The 18061-nt window shown below is 41.2% G+C and overlaps 1 protein-coding gene across 1 annotated transcript in view; it reads left to right on the plus strand.

Moving 5' to 3' along the window:
* Positions 1–18061, plus strand: part of LOC139765800 (uncharacterized) — a 357196-nt gene that overhangs the window by 126567 nt on the left and 212568 nt on the right. The window contains exons 13-14 of the mRNA XM_071693594.1: positions 13758–13932; positions 14198–14223. Coding sequence (XP_071549695.1) covers positions 13758–13932; positions 14198–14223 — 201 coding nt within the window. The remainder of the gene's footprint in view (positions 1–13757; positions 13933–14197; positions 14224–18061) is intronic.

An 18061-nucleotide genomic window follows, 5' to 3' on the forward strand; every position in this document is an offset into this window, starting at 1 on the left:
TGTGACTTGGGGTTGGATTCACACATCATTATCTCCTGAAGTTGCCGTAAGATACTTGCAAGGTGCTGTTGGGCAAATAGATCTGGTTTAAATTTCTCTGAAGAAAATGCTATTGCTATATAATTTATATGATCAACTATAAGATCAGCATTCCACATGTATTAAGGAAGATTGAAGTATGTATTTCATATTTAATTTTTACAAAAAAGTGAGAGTTTGTAACATTTTGAGGGCAGGGTCTTAGTGCCCATAAGTAGCAGATAAGAAAACCATGCTGAGGTTATATTATTTTACTGTGTAGATTGAAATTGGACTTTATGTTTACTAGATATACTTGTTGGTCACTGACGACATCCTGAAAATGGTCGACTTTGTCCATAATCTTGGATTAGAATATGCACTGGACCTTTCAGATCCTCAAAAATTGAAAGGTTGCATTCAGTTCTGGCAAGCTTCCAATGAACTTAAGATGTGAAGAACTTGTTATCTCTTTAGGCTTAAACATACACCATATAACCATACATATAAGTATGTTTTTGCTGCTGAAAGGACTGAGGTGCATGATCAACACTCAGATTTTTCTAAGAGATTTAATGTAAAACTGTGAATTCCATATATAGTTAGTGGTTTAGACTAAAACTCTCTTCAAAAGAAAGTGTTGCTTGATTCCTTCCCTGGAAGGTTCCTGAGATCAAACACTGCAGGGATTGGATGAAAATATCCAAAGGCAACATTGATTTTGTTATAACATAATGGAAGGTCTTAAGAATATATGTTGTGGGAGGTAAGCTGCTAGAAGCAGGGAAGTTTTTATCAAGGGTGTAAGGCATGTTTGCGAGTAGGAAGAGAAGAGTGATTGGTTCCCAGTGAAATTCGGTCTGTGGCAGGGGTTTTTGATGTCACCATGGTTGTTTAATTTGTTTATGGTTGGGGTGGTTAGGGTGGTAAATGTAAGAGTTTTCGAGAGAGGGGTGAGTATGCACTCTGTTGTGGATGAGAGGGCTTGGGAAGTGAATCAATTTTTGTTTGCCAATGATACAGCACTGGTGGCTGATTTGAGTGAGAAACTGCAGAAGTTGGTGACTGAAATTGGTAAGAAGTGTGAAAGGAGAAAGTTGAGAGTAAATGTGAATAAGAGCAAGGCTATTAGGTTCAGTAGGGTCGAGGGACAAGTTGATTGGGCTGTAAGTTTGAATGAAGAAAAATTTGAGGAAGTGAACTGTTTTAAATATCTGAGAGTGGACTTGGCAGCGAATGGAACCATGGAAGTGGAAGTGAGTCACAGGGTGGGGGAAGGGGTGAAGGTTCTGGTAGCGATGAATAATATGTGGAAAGAGAATGCTGTCTCAGAGAGCAAAGATGGGTATGTTTGAAGGAATAGTTGTTCCAACAATATTATATGGTTGCAAGGCATGGGCTATAGATAGGGTTGTACAGAGGAGGGTGGGTGTGTTGGAAATGAGATGTTTGAGGACAATATGTTGTGTGAGGTGGTCGAATCGTGTAAGTGATGAAAGAGCGTGGTTGAGAGAGAGCAGAAGAGGGTGTGTTGAAATGGTTTGGACATTTGAAGAGAATGAGTGAGGAAAGATTGACAAAGAGGATATTTGTGTTAGAGGTGGAGGAAACAAAGAAAAGTGGGAGACCAAATTGGAGGTGGAAGGATGGATTGAAAAAGATTTTGAGTGATCAGGGCCTTAACATACAGAAGGGTGAGAGGCAGGCAGGGATTAGAGTGAAATGGAACGATACGGTAAACCGGGGTTGACATGCTGTTAATGGACTGAACCAAGGCATGTGAAATGTCTGGATTGCACTATGGAAAGGTCTGTGGGGCCTGGTTGTGGTTAGGGAGCTGTGGTTTCGGTGCATTACACATGACAGCTAGAGACTGAGTGTGGATGATTGTAGCTTTTTTTTTTTTTTTTGCTGATGAAGGTGCTGATGATGCTGTTTCCTGTGGGATGGGGTGGTGCCAGGAATGAATGAATGCAAACAAGTATGAATATATACATGTGTATATATGTATATGAATAAAGGGGATAGGGGATTAAGAATACTTCCCACGTATTCCCTGCGTGTCGTAGAAGGCGACTAAAAGGGGAGGGAGCGGGGGCTGGAAATCCTCCCCTCTCGTTTTTTTTTTTTTTTAATTTTCCAAAAGAAGGAACAGAGGGGGCCAGGTGAGGATATTCCGTCAGAGGCCCAGTCCTCTGTTCTTAACGCTACCTCGCTAACACGGGAAATGGCGAATAGTTTAAAAGAAAGAAAAGAAAAGAATAAAGTGCATATGAACACACCTTCATAGAACATACAAACCTCCAACAGCCCGGATTGAACCCAGGACCCCTGTGCAAGTGTAGCATTCCCGCCTCTTGCACAGGGGTCCTGGGTTCGATCCTGGCTGTTGGAGGTTTGTATGATGTATATGTATGTGTATGCATATGTATGTATATGTGTATATGTTGATATGTATGTATATGTGTATATGTTGATATGTATGTATATATGTCTGTATATGAGTGGGTGGGTCTTTCTTTGTGTTTCCTGGCGCTGCCTTGCTAATGTTGGAAACAGTGATCAAGATGTTAATGAAAAATTGATATGATGGAAACTATTTCAGCATTACACTACTGATACAAAAAGAACAAAAAGTTAGTTATTGATTGCTCAGAATGTGATGAAGGTGTGAATGTAGGTTTGTGAATGTAGGTTTGCGGCACGGGGTGTGTGATGTCTCCATGGTTGTTTAATTTGCTTATGGATGGGGTTGTTAGGGAGGTGAATGCAAGAGTTTTGGAAAGAGGGGCAAAAATGAAGTCTGTTGGGGATGAGAGAGCTTGGGAAGTGAGTAAGTTGTTGTTCGCTGATGATACAGCGCTGGTGGCTGATTCATGTGAGAAACTGCAGAAGCTGGTGACTGAGTTTGGTAAAGTGTGTGAAAGAAGAAAGTTAAGAGTAAATGTGAATAAGAGCAAGGTTATTAGGTACAGTAGGGTTGAGGGTCAAGTCAATTGGGAGGTAAGTTTGAATGGAGAAAAACTGGAGGAAGTGAAGTGTTTTAGATATCTGGGAGTGGATTTGGCAGCGGATGGAACCATGGAAGCAGAAGTGAATCATGTGGTGGGGGAGGGGGCGAAAATCCTGGGAGCCTTGAAGAATGTTTGTAAGTAGAGAACATTATCTCGGAAAGCAAAAATGGGTATGTTTGAAGGAATAGTGGTTCCAACAATGTTGTATGATTGCGAGGCGTGGGCTATGGATAGAGTTGTGCGCAGGAGGGTGGATGTGCTAGAAATGAGATGTTTGAGGACAATATGTGGTGTGAGGTGGTTTGATCGAGTAAGTAATGTAAGGGTAAGAGAGATGTGTGGAAATAAAAAGAGTGTGGTTGAGAGAGCAGAAGAGGGTGTTTTGAAATGGTTTGGTCACATGGAGAGAATGAGTGAGGAAAGATTGACCAAGAGGATATATGTGTCGGAGGTGGAGGGAACGAGGAGAAGTGGGAGACCAAATTGGAGGTGGAAAGATGGAGTGAAAAAGATTTTGAGTGATCGGGGCCTGAACATGCAGGAGGGTGAAAGGCGGGCAAGGAATAGAGTGAATTGGATCGATGTGGTATACCGGGGTTGACATGCTGTAAGTGGATTGAATCAGGGCATGTGAAACGTCTGGGGTAAACCATGGAAAGTTGTGTGGGGCCTGGATGTGGAAAGGGAGCTATGGTTTTGGGCATTATTGCATGACAGCTAGAGACTGAGTGTGAACGAATGGGGCCTTTGTTGTCTTTTCCTAGCGCTACCTCGCACACATGAGGGGGGAGGGGGATGTTATTTCATGTGTGGCGAGGTGGTGATGGGAATGAGTAAAGGCAGACAGTGTGAATTGTGTGCATGTGTATATATGTATGTGTCTGTGTGTGTATATATATGTGTACATTGAGATGTATGGGTATGTATATTTGTGTGTGTGGACGTGTATGTATATGCATGTGTATGGGGGTGGTTTGGGCCATTTCTTTCGTCTGTTTCCTTGCGCTACCTCGCAAACGCGGGAGACAGCGTTATTGGATTACGTGTTAATTGACAGGCGTGCGAAAGAGAGACTTTTGGATGTTAATGTGCTGAGAGGTGCAACTGGAGGGATGTCTGATCATTATCTTGTGGAGGCTAAGGTGAAGATCTGTATGGGTTTTCAGAAAAGAAGAGTGAATGTTGGGGTGAAGAGGGTGGTGAGAGTAAGTGAGCTTGAGAAGGAGACCTGTGTGAGGAAGTACCAGGAGAGACTGAGTACAGAATGGAAAAAGGTGAGAACAATGGAAGTAAGGGGGGTGGGGGAGGAATGGGATGTATTTAGGGAATCAGTGATGGATTGCGCAAAAGATGCTTGTGGCATGAGAAGAGTGGGAGGTGGGTTGATTAGAAAGGGTAGTGAGTGGTGGGATGAAGAAGTAAGAGTATTAGTGAAAGAGAAGAGAGAGGCATTTGGACGATTTTTGCAGGGAAAAAATGCAATTGAGTGGGAGATGTATAAAAGAAAGAGACAGGAGGTCAAGAGAAAGGTGCAAGAGGTGAAAAAAAGGGCAAATGAGAGTTGGGGTGAGAGAGTATCATTAAATTTTAGGGAGAATAAAAAGATGTTCTGGAAGGAGGTAAATAAAGTGCGTAAGACAAGGGAGCAAATGGGAACTTCGGTGAAGGGCGCAAGTGGGGAGGTGATAACAAGTAGTGGTGATGTGAGAAGGAGATGGAGTGAGTATTTTGAAGGTTTGTTGAATGTGTGTGATGATAGAGTGGCAGATATAGGGTGTTTTGGTCGAGGTGGTGTGCAAAGTGAGAGGGTTAGGGAAAATGATTTGGTAAACAGAGAAGAGGTAGTGAAAGCTTTGCGGAAGATGAAAGCCGGCAAGGCAGCAGGTTTGGATGGTATTGCAGTGGAATTTATTAAAAAAGGGGGTGACTGTATTGTTGACTGGTTGGTAAGGTTATTTAATGTATGTATGACTCATGGTGAGGTGCCTGAGGATTGGCAGAATGCGTGCATAGTGCCATTGTACAAAGGGAAAGGGGATAAGAGTGAGTTCTCAAATTACAGAGGTATAAGTTTGTTGAGTATTCCTGGTAAATTATATGGGAGGGTATTGATTGAGAGGGTGAAGGCATGTACAGAGCATCAGATTGGGGAAGAGCAGTGTGGTTTCAGAAGTGGTAGAGGATGTGTGGATCAGGTGTTTGCTTTGAAGAATGTATGTGAGAAATACTTAGAAAAGCAAATGGATTTGTATGTAGCATTTATGGATCTGGAGAAGGCATATGATAGAGTTGATAGAGATGCTCTGTGGAAGGTATTAAGAATATATGGTGTGGGAGGAAAGTTGTTTGAAGCAGTGAAAAGTTTTTATCGAGGATGTAAGGCATGTGTACGTGTAGGAATAGAGGAAAGTGATTGGTTCTCAGTGAATGTAGGTTTGCGGCAAGGGTGTGTGATGTCTCCATGGTTGTTTAATTTGTTTATGGATGGGGTTGTTAGGGAGGTAAATGCAAGAGTTTTGGAAAGAGGGGCAAGTATGAAGTCTGTTGGGGATGAGAGAGCTTGGGAAGTGAGTCAGTTGTTGTTCGCTGATGATACAGCGCTGGTGGCTGATTCATGTGAGAAACTGCAGAAGCTGGTGACTGAGTTTGGAAAAGTGTGTGGAAGAAGAAAGTTAAGAGTAAATGTGAATAAGAGCAAGGTTATTAGGTACAGTAGGGTTGAGGGTCAAGTCAATTGGGAGGTGAGTTTGAATGGAGAAAAACTGGAGGAAGTGAAGTGTTTTAGATATCTGGGAGTGGATCTGGCAGCGGATGGAACCATGGAAGCGGAAGTGGATCATAGGGTGGGGGAGGGGGCGAAAATCCTGGGGGCCTTGAAGAATGTGTGGAAGTCGAGAACATTATCTCGGAAAGCAAAAATGGGTATGTTTGAAGGAATAGTGGTTCCAACAATGTTGTATGGTTGCGAGGCGTGGGCTATGGATAGAGTTGTGCGCAGGAGGATGGATGTGCTGGAAATGAGATGTTTGAGGACAATGTGTGGTGTGAGGTGGTTTGATCGAGTGAGTAACGTAAGGGTAAGAGAGATGTGTGGAAATAAAAAGAGCGTGGTTGAGAGAGCAGAAGAGGGTGTTTTGAAGTGGTTTGGGCACATGGAGAGGATGAGTGAGGAAAGATTGACCAAGAGGATATATGTGTCGGAGGTGGAGGGAACAAGGAGAAGAGGGAGACCAAATTGGAGGTGGAAAGATGGAGTGAAAAAGATTTTGTGTGATCGGGGCCTGAGCATGCAGGAGGGTGAAAGGAGCGCAAGGAATAGAGTGAATTGGAGCGATGTGGTATACCGGGGTTGACGTGCTTTCAGTGGATTGAAGCAGGGCATGTGAAACGTCTGGGGTAAACCATGGAAAGCTGTGTAGGTATGTATATTTGCGTGTGTGGACGTATGTATATACATGTGTATGGGGGGGGGGGGTTGGGCCATTTCTTTCGTCTGTTTCCTTGCGCTACCTCGCAAACGCGGGAGACAGCGACAAAGTATAATAAAAATAAAAAAAATAATATATATATATATATATATATATATATATATATATATATATATATATATATATATATATATATCCACATACTCTTAAACCTTCCACAAAGCATCTCTATCAACCCTATCATATCCTTTCTCCAGCTCCTTCTTTGGTCCCTACTTTCTGCCATGCATAATGCACTGAAACCATAGCTCCCTAACCACAACCAGGCCCGATAGACCTTTCCATGGTTTACTCCAACTTTTTCAAAAGCCCTAGTTCAGTCCATTGACAACGTGTTACCCCCTGCATCCCACATTGCTGTAATTCACCCAATCCACTGCATGCCTTTCACCTTGCTCCACATTCAGGCCTTGAGCATCCCAAATCTTGTTCACTCTGTCCTTCTATCTCCAATTCAGCTTCCCCCTTCTCTTTGTCCCCACCACTTCTGACACATATATCTTCTTTGTCAACTTTACTCATTCTTTCCTAATGTTCAAACCATTTCAGCGCACCCTCTTCAGTTCCATCAACCTACATATAATTTTTATTACTACACCACTCTCTTTTCTATTTTTTACATAATCCACCATCCTCACACCACATACTGTCCTCTAACATTTCACTTGCAACACATTCACCCTCTTCTGCATTCTCATTAATAACCCAAGCCTTGCATTCATGCAATACTGTGGGAGGTAAGTTGCAAGAAGCAGTAAAAGTTTTTACCAAGAATGTAAGGTATGTGTACAAATAGGAAGAGAGGAGAGTGATTGGTTCTCAGTGAATGTCGGACTGCGGAAGGGGTGTGTGGTGTCCCCATGGTTGTTTAATTTGTTTATGGATGGGGTGGTTAGGGAGGTTAATGCAAGAGTTTCTGAGAGAGGGATGAGTTTGCAGTCTGTTAGGGATGAGAGGGCCTGGAAAGTGAGTCATTTGTTCGCCGATGATATAGCTCTAGTGGCTGATTCGTGTGACAAACTGCAAAGGCTGGTGACCAAGTTTGGAAAAGTGTGGGAAAGGAGAAAGTTGAGATTAAATGTGAATAAGAGCAAGGTTATTAGATTCAGTAGGGTTGAGGGACAAGTTAATTGGGATGTAATTTTGAATGGAGAAAAATTGGAGGAAGTGAAGTGTTTTAGATATCTGGGAGTGGACTTAGCAGCGGATGACACCATGGAAGCAGAAGTGGGTCAAAGGGTGGGGAGGGGGCAAAGGTTCTGGAAGTGATGAAGAATGTGTGGAAGGAAAGAACATTATCTTGGAGAGCAAAAAATGGGTATGTTTGAAGGAATAGTGATTCCAACAATGAAATATGGTTGTGAAGCATGGGCTATTGATGTAATTGTATGGAGGAGGGTGGATGTGTTGGAAATGAAATTGTGTGAGGATGATATGTGGTGTGAGGTGGTTTGATCGAGTAAGTAATGTAAGGGTAAGAGAGATGTGTGGTAATAAAGAGTGTGGTTGAGAGAGCAGAAGAGGGTGTTTTGAAATGGTTTGGTCACATGGAGAGAATGAGTGAGGAAAGATTGACCAAGAGGATATATGTGTCAGAGGTGGAGGTAACGAGGAGAAGTGGGAGACCAAATTGGAGGTTGAAGGATGGAGTGAAAGAGATTTTGAGCGATTGGGGCCTGAACATACAGGAGGGTGAAAGGTGTGCAAGGAAAAGAGTGAATTGGAACGATGTGGTATATATATATATATATATATATATATATATATATATATATATATATATATATATATATATATATTATCCCTGGGGATAGGGGAGAAAGAATACTTCCCACGTATTCCCTGCGTGTCGTAGAAGGCGATTAAAAGGGGAGGGAGCGTGGGGCTGGAAATCCTCCCCGTCGTTTTTTTTTTTAATTTTCCAAAAGAAGGAACAGAGAAGGGGGCCAGGTGAGGATATTCCCTCAAAGGCCCAGTCCTCTGTTCTTAACGCTACCTCGCTAACGCGGGAAATGGCAAATAGTTTGAAAGAAAAAGAAAGATATATATATATATATATATATATTTTCTTTTTTTTGCTGTCTCCTGCGTTTGCGAGGTAGCGCAAGGAAACAGACAAAAGAAATGGCCCCACCCACCCCCATATACATGTATATACATACGTCCACACACGCAAATATACTTACCTACACAGCTTTCCATGGTTTACCCCGAACGCTTCACATGCCCTGATTCAATCCACTGACAGCACGTCAACCCTGGTATACCACATCGATCCAATTCACTCTATTCCTTGCCCTCCTTTCACCCTCCTGCATGTTCAAGGCCCCGATCACACAAAATCTTTTTCACTCCATCTTTCCACCTCCAATTTGGTCTCCCACTTCTCCTCGTTCCCTCCACCTCCAACACATATATCCTCTTGGTCAATCTTTCCTCACTCATTCTCTCCATGTGCCCAAACCATTTCAAAACACCCTCTTCTGCTCTCTCAACCACGCTCTTTTTATTTCCACACATCTCTCTTACCCTTACGTTACTTACTTGATCAAACCACCTCACACCACACATTGTCCTCAAACATCTCATTTCCAGCACATCCATCCTCCTGCGCACAACTCTATCCATAGCCCACGCCTCGCAACCATACAACATTGTTGGAACCACTATTCCTTCAAACATACCCATTTTTGCTTTCCGAGATAATGTTCTCGACTTCCACACATTCTTCAAGGCTCCCAGGATTTTCGCCCCCTCCCCCACTCTATGATCCACTCCCAGATATCTAAAACACTTTACTTCCTCCAGTTTTTCTCCATTCAAACTTACCTCCCAATTGACTTGACCCTCAACCCTACTGTACCTAATAACCTTGCTCTTATTCACATTTACTCTTAACTTTCTTCTTTCACACACTTTACCAAACTCAGTCACCAGCTTCTGCAGTTTCTCACATGAATCAGCCACCAGTGCTGTATCATCAGCGAACAACAACTGACTCACTTCCCAAGCTCTCTCATCCCCAACAGACTTCATACTTGCCTTGCTTTGCAAAACTGTTGCATTCACCTCCCTAACAACCCCATCCATAAACAAATTAAACATCCATGGAGACATCACACACCCCTGCCGCAAACCTACATTCACTGAGAACCAATCACTTTCCTCTCTTCCTACACGTACGCATGCCTTACATCCTCGATAAAAACTTATATATATATATATATCTACCATACAATCCAACTCCCCCACATAATGGGATGCACAGTAGTAAATTCTAAGAGTGCACTGGACAAGTGCCTACAAGATGTATCAGACCAGCCAGGCTGTATGGGCTATGTAGGCCTTAGGGGTTTGGCTTCCAACAGCTTGGTTGACCAGCTACCAAATCCAAGAGCCTGAGCACAGCCCAGCCCAGGCCATTGGGGTTATAGACACCCAAAGACTTAACCAAATGCACAAGGTATGTGCCCTCCATCTTCATATGAATATCCTGTCATGCTTGCAGGACAGATCACATAGGAGATAAATGCAGGTTTTGAAATTTAAAAGAATTCTTTCTGAGGCAGTCATGTGAGCATTTTACTTGTTTTCTTTGTCCTGCTCTGCCCCCCTTCTCTTTGTCTCTCTCTTTCTGTCTTTTTGTAGGCTCAAGGCTTGACTTCATAGGAGATAGAGGTTTGTACAACAAAGACCACATTCACCTTAGCAATAAAGAGACGGAACTCAGTTGTGCGAATCATAGATCAAATTTTCTTACAACTGCAGGGGAAAAAATTTTTGTTGAGGCCTGATAGAGGTTGGTGTGTTGACCACATCAAATGGGCAGTTGAGGTCAGGTCTGTTTATGTTACATGTCACATGAGGGAAGTAAGATCGAATTCCCTTCCCAACTCATCAGACAATGATGACGGAGGTTGGTCATTGGGGCTCGTCACACGTGGTCTAAAAATAGCCAGTCTCCAAATCAAGCCACCAATATTGTACAGAAATCACTCAGAGAAATTAGATAGACTTTACTTGAATATAAGATTCATCAAAAACAATATAGCTTAATTGCATTGTCTAGAAAACAGTGAACAGAAACATTTCTGAGCACAAAAAACAGTGATGTGATTAGTAAGTACATTCTACCAGACTGTAAATGATTTGTAAGAGACAGAGATGGTTGAGGAGGTGGAGCTGCAGTGTATGGAAAATCTTACCCAAACCCCATAGAAATTCAAACTACAATATCTGCCACTATTAAACACTTATGTGTTCACATTAGCACAGAATTTTCCCTACTTTACATATATGTCATCAATAGATAACCTAGTCAGCCAGTAGATACTGACACAGTCATGTACAAGAGTTCACAATGAACAATACAGGATAAAGACTTAGTCATTCTTGGGGATTTTGATCTTTGAGAAATCAACTGGCAAACTATCTTAGGTGTAGAAAGTGAATCTGCTAGACTTATCATCTTTGTCGAAGACACTTTTCTCTACCAAACTGTCACGGAGCCTACAAGAGAAGCTGATATACTTGATTTAGCTCTTGCATCCCTGGAGGTGAAATTAGACAATGACCCAAATATTGCAATACAATATAGCACCTTTAGGAGACACATGAAAATTCTTATCAAAAAAGTCAAGATAGAATAAGAAGTAAGAATTGGAAGAGATGTTATATGGATCTTAGAAGATTTTATAGATGATAATGATAATCAGTAATTAGAAACACAAGGAGTGAGATAGTACCCTTAGTAAACGAAGATGGGAACCCATTGTGGATGATAAAAGGATACCAACAACCATTAACAAGTTCTTTAGTTCTGTTTTACACTAGAAAGCAGTGATTTGAATTCTGAGATGATGATAAATAGCACTTACACAATACTAGAATTTACTGTCACAGTTATAGAGAAGATGAAGAGAGATCCAGGTCCTGATTGTTTCTTTACACAAGTGATTATAAACGTGAAATACAAAATTGCGAAAATGTCTTCAAGATGGAATAGTCCCATAAGACTAGAGACTAGTAGATGTTACTTGTAAATACAGAAACGGAAGCCATAAATTGCCAGGCAGTTAACATCTTATTAGCCTCGCATCAATTATATGTAAACTTCTGGAGCCGATTATAAAAGATCAAATCTTAGTCTACCTAGAACACCATAGTCTGTTTAGTAATACGTAGCATGGTTTTAGAAAGTGCTGATTATGCCTTACATATCTTTTTGAATTTTGTTATGAATTATTTGATACTCACAAGACTAAGCAATAGATATTATATTTTTGGACTTCCAGAAAGCATTCAGTAAAGTCCCTCATGTTTATTTGTTGCATAAAGTCCAGGCCTTGAGGATTATTGCTTGCATAGGAAATTAGATAGAAGCTGGGTTGCGTGATAGGAAGCAGAGTCATAGTGAACAATGAATCATTACCATGGTCACCCATTACTAGTAGGGTCCCATAGAGGTTCGTACTTAGTCCCACACTTTTCATCATTAATACTAACATTAACATAGGACTAAATAACTTAAGTGTTCAAATTTGCAGATGACACAAAGATTAGCAATGCTAAGATAAAGAAAAAAGGTGTAGATGAAATTGCTGAATAGTCTAGAAAATGGCAATTGCCATTTAATTTCAACAGATGTGTACTTTTACAAGTAGGAAACCTCAACAAAAAATTTGTTTATAAACTGATAGGACAAAAGATGAAGGACACCCTGAATGTGAGTGATCTAAGGGTCACTGTCTTCAGCAACTTCAAATTCTCCTAGCATTGTACTGAAACGGCCAAGAAAGCAATTTTGAATTTTAGGATTTATTAACAGAAACTTTGCATACAAAAACAAGGATCTGATACTGCCTTTATACCTAAGTCTAGGTAGACCAAACTTCAAATACGCAGTGCAGTTATGGGGCCCCCACTTAAGCAAGGATATTCGTAGGTTGAAAGCAGTGCAGTGAAGAGTAGCTAAGTTGATTATTTTCTTGCGTAACAAACCATTTGAGGAGAGAGTGTGAGAATTAAACTTGTTCTTCATAAGCAAGAGATGTTATTGAGGCAAATTAATAGAATGTTTTGAAATACTTAAAGGATTTAACAACTTTGATATTGAAAATGTCTTTGCAGTAGTGCCTGCATTGCCAGCAAGAGGAAAGAGACTAGAACTTAGAGGTCACTGAGTTAATCTGGACTGAGCAAAATATTTCACTACCAACAACATTACTGATGTGTGGAATAAGCACTCAGAAAATGTTGTTCAGGGCAACACCCTTGATATCTTGAAAGTTAGGCTTGATGATCTGTTGTCTCTTCTCAGTATTGAATAATTCAGTTAATCAGTCATCGTTATGTAGTGGTACATCATGCTACCCTCCCAACACTTGTCTCTCTCTGTTCGTGCTGCAGTAACATACCAACATTGATTACCCTGTGTCATCTACTTTTAGTGAGTAAGAATTATTGTATCATTTTTCTACATTAGGAATAATGTAGACATGGTAAGTAAAGGGCTGGAGCACAAATTTGTCCTTATTATTGTTTTCCTGACAAAAAGTGAAGGGATGCATGTTGTTTGTGATAAGATGTATGACATATGCATGCTCATTCTACCATATGACTTTCCTAGAAATTTTTCTTTCAGGCATTTGATCCTGCAAGGTATTTTTTTTACCTGTTTTCCATCCAGTGTGCAACCGGAGATAGTGGAGGGTGGGGAGGGAGCCTTTGCTTTGCTATCCTTTTCTTTTACAGCTTTTAAAGGGAATTTTTTTTTTTTTCTTTTTAGTAGGGTTAAAGCCAGATCACTTTTCTTGGACCTTGGGGCTGTGCTGTGTATGTATATGTGTAACTCTATATAAGTTGCTCTAATTGTGAACACTTTTGGGTTAGCAGCTGCATTTTGTAGATTATAAGTTGGTAGCAGGCAGGAGTAACTTAATGATGTCATTTCTGTGGTGGTCTTCAGTTGGCCAAAGGTGGCCCTGAAATGAGCGAGTTAGTTGCTCCTTAGTTGGAAGGATATTAATGGTTAGGGAAATCCAGTGTTTCTTCACCAGAGAGACAGAGGGTCAGATGGTCCTAACCCCAATTCTTTTAGAGTATCTCCTGGAGAACAGTTCATGCTTGTGTGATACTGACTTGGAAGAAAAAGGTTTTTCAAAATTCAAAATGCACATTTCTCTAATAGGCATAGACTGGCCATGTTCAGTTTGAGTGATGGGGTATTTTTTTGCAGCCAGCGCTTAAAAGATCAACAAGCAAGATCTGAAGAGTTAACAGAATGGAAGCTCAGTGCCCTCATGAAATCTACCCAAAAGATAAACTGTCACAAACGCTTTCGACTTGACGATGATCCTGATGAAGAGTATGTTTCTTCATTGGTGTTATTTCAGGAGCAGCACAAAGTGCAGGTTAGTTTGAAGAAAGTCATATACTTAACTATCATAATGTTCAAGATGTCAGGCTTCAAGGGTGGGATGGAGGATGTTTTTATTGGATTTTTATAGATTTTTTCCATTTTCATACCCTTCATCATTCATAAAGTAAAAGCATATATGTTTATAATAGGCTATGTTGGTGAATGAACCTACATTCGTCTTCCCACTTGCATATATGATATTTTTCATATGCATAGCAGATTTCTAGGAGTGCTTTTTTACATTCTTGTCATGACAGCCTGTGGCATCAAAAGTTCCAAAGAGGTATGCTCTCATGCAGATTTTGGGGTGATTACACTCACATTCATCAGTATGTCTGCCCATGCATCATAAATGTTGTCAGTATGTATTATTATTGTTCATCCTATTTATTGGTGCCTTCATTTTATTTACTTTCTTTTTCTATATCACTTTTTACTTCACAATTGTGCTTTTTATTTTGTCTATCACTTGATTCATTATCATTTACTCTGTATTTATCTTGTTCATGTTCATTTGCCTTGCTGAACGAGGGCACATGAAGTAGTAAGAGGGAAAATGAGCAAAAAAGGCTGTTCTTCATCTACTTCTTCTGATTTGTCACCATGTAAGAAATGGCAAACTTGTTTTAGAAAACATGTATGTTATAAAGCACTGTAACATATAAAAGATAGGAGTATGTTTCTAGATCTTGTCCCACTCACCATTTATCCCTTTTTGTCAGTTGTTAGTTGTTCGTGATATCTACAAGAGGCAAATTCATATGTTGTATGTTTATATTATATATATTATACTATATCGCTGTCTCCCTCATTAGCGAGGCAGCGCAAGAAAACAGACAAAAGAATGGCCCAACCTACCCACATACACATGTATATACATACACGTCCACACATGCACATATACATACCTATACATTTCAACATATACATATATATATAAATACACAGGTATATACACATGGACATAATTCATACTTGCTGCCTTTATTCTATTCATTCCTGTCACCATCCCACCATACGTAAGATGACAACAACCTCCCCCCGCATGTGTGTGAGATAGTGCTAGGAATAGACAACAAAGGCCACATTCATTCACACACACTCTAGCTGTCATGTATGATGCACCAAAACCACCGTTTCCTTTCTACATCCAGGCCCTACAAAACTTTCCATGATTTACCCCAGACGCTTCACATGCCTTGGTTCAATCCATTGACAGCACGTCGACCCCGGTATACCACGTCATTCCAATTCACTCTATTCCTTGCATGCCTTTCACCCTCCTGCATGTTCAGGCCCCGATCGCTAGAAATGTTTTTCACTCCATCCTTCCACCTCCACTTCTCCTCGTTCCCTCCACCTCTGACACATATACTCTTGGTCAATCTTTCCTCTCTCATTCTCTCCATGTGACCAAACCATTTCAATACACCCTCTTCTGCACTCTCGACCACACTCTTTTTATAGCCACGCATCTCTCCTACCCTTTCATTACTTACTCGATCAAACCACTTTACACCACATTTTGTCCTCAAGCATCTCATTTCCAACGCATCCACCCTCCTCCTCACAGCCCTATCTATAGCCCACCCCTCGCAACCACATAACATATTTGGAACCACTATTCCTTCAAACGTACCCATTTTTGCTTTCTGAGATAATGTTCTCACCTTCCACACATTTTTCAACACTCCCAGAACTTCCGCCCCCTCCCCCACTCTGTGACTCACTTCCGCTTCCATGGTTCCATTCACTGCCAAATCCACTCCCAGATATCTAAAACACTTCACTTCCTCCAGTTTTTCTCCATTCAAACTTATCTCCCAATTGACTTGACCCTCAACCCTACTGTACCTAATAACCTTGCTCTTATTCACATTTACTCTTAACTCTCTTCTTTCACACACTTTACCAAACTCAGTCACCAGCTTCTGCAGTTTCTCACATGAATCAGCCACCAGCGCTATATCATCAGCGAACAACAACTGACTCACTTCCCAAGCTCTCTCATCCCCAACAGACTTCATACTTGCCCCTCTTTCCAAAACTCTTGCATTCACCTCCCTAACAACCCCATCCATAAACAAATTAAACAACCATGGAGACATCACGCACCCCTGCCGCAAACTGACATTCACTGAGAACCAGTTACTTTCCTCTCCTCCTACTCCAAATGACTTACATCCCTGATAAAAGCTTTTCACTGCTTCTAGCAATTTGCCTCTTACACCATATACCCTTAATACCTTCCACAGAGCATCTCTATCAAGTCTATCGTATACCTTCTCCAGATCCATAAATGCTACATACAAATCCATTTGTTTTCTAATTATTTCTTTCATACATTCTTCAAAGCAAACACCTGATCCACACGTCCTCTACCACTTCTGAAACCACACTGCTCTTCCCCAATCTGATGCTCTGTACATGCCTTCACCCTCACAATCAATATCTTCCCATATAATTTCCCAGGAACACTCAACAAACTTATACCTCTGTAATTTGAACACTCACCTTTATCTGCCAATCCTCAGGCACCTCACCATGAGCCATACATACTTTAGATATCCTCACCAACCAGTCAACAACACAGTCACACCCTCTTTTAATAAATTCTACTGCAATACCATCCAAACCCACCGCCTTGCCGGCTTTCATCTTCCACAAAGCTTTCACTACCTCTTCTCTGTTTACCAAATCATTTTCTTTGATCCTCTCACTTCGCACACCACCTTGACCAGAATACCTTATATCTGCCACTCTTATCATCTAACACATTCAAACAAACCTTCAAAATGCTCACTTCACCACCCCTTGTTATTACCTCTCCATTAGCCCCCTTTACCAATGTACCCATTTGTTTTCTTGTCTTACGCACTTTATTTACCTCCTTCCAAAACCTCTTTGTATCTTTCCTAAAATTTAATGATACTCTCCCACCCCAACTCTCATTTGCCCTCTTTTTCACCTCTTGCACCTTTCCCTTGACCTCCTGCCTCTTTCTTTTAGACATCTCCCAGTCATTTGCACTGTTTCCCTGCAAAAATCGTCCAAATGCCTCTTTCCTCTCTTTCACTAATAATCTTACTTCTTCATCCCACCACTCACTACCCTTTCTAATGTGCCCACCTCCCACGCTTCTCATACCACAAGCATGTTTTGCACAAGCCATCACTGCTTCCCTAAATACATCCCATTCCTCCCCCACTCCCCTTATCTCCTTTGTTCTCACTTTTTTCCATTCTGTACTCAGTCTCTCCTGGTACTTACTCATACAAGTCTCCTTCCCAAGCTCACTTACTCTCACCACTCTCTTCACCCTAACATTCTCTCTTCTTTTCTGAAAACCTCTATAAATCTTCACCTTCGCCTCCACAAGATAATGGTAAGACGTCACTCCAGTTGCACCTCTCAGCACATCAACATCTAAAAGTCTCTCTTTCACGTGCCTTTCAATTAGCACGTAATCCAATAACGCTCTCTGGCCATCTCTCCTACTTACATACGTATACTTATGTATATCTCTTTTGAACCAGGTATTCACAATCACCGATCCTTTTTCGGCACACAAATCTACAAGCTCTTCACCATTTCCATTTACACACTGAACACCCCATGTACATCAGTTATTCCCTCTACTGCCTCATTACTCACCTTTCCATTTAAATCACACATCTCTGTAATGCGGTCTCGTGCATCAAAACTACTAACACACTCACTCAGTTGCTCCCAAAACACTTGCCTCTCATGATCTTTCTTTTCATGCCCAGGTGCAAAGGCACCAATAATCACCCATCTCTCTCCATCCACTTTCAGTTTTACCCATATCAATCTAGAATTTACTTTCTTCCACTCTATCACGTACACCCACAACTCCTGTTTCAGGAGTAGTGTTACTCCATCCTTTGCTCTTGTCCTCTCAGCAACCCCTGACTTTACTCCCAAAACATTCACAAACCACTCTTCCCCTTTACCCTTGATCTTTGTTTTACTCAGAGCCAAAGCATCCAGGTTCCTTTCCTCAAACATCCAACCTGTCTCTCCTTTTTTCTCATCTTGGTTACATCCACACACATTTAGACATCCCAATCTGAGCCTTCGAGGAGAATGAGCACTTCCCG

This window comes from Panulirus ornatus, chromosome 56 (genome assembly GCF_036320965.1).
Source record: "Panulirus ornatus isolate Po-2019 chromosome 56, ASM3632096v1, whole genome shotgun sequence".
NCBI lineage: Eukaryota > Metazoa > Arthropoda > Malacostraca > Decapoda > Palinuridae > Panulirus > Panulirus ornatus.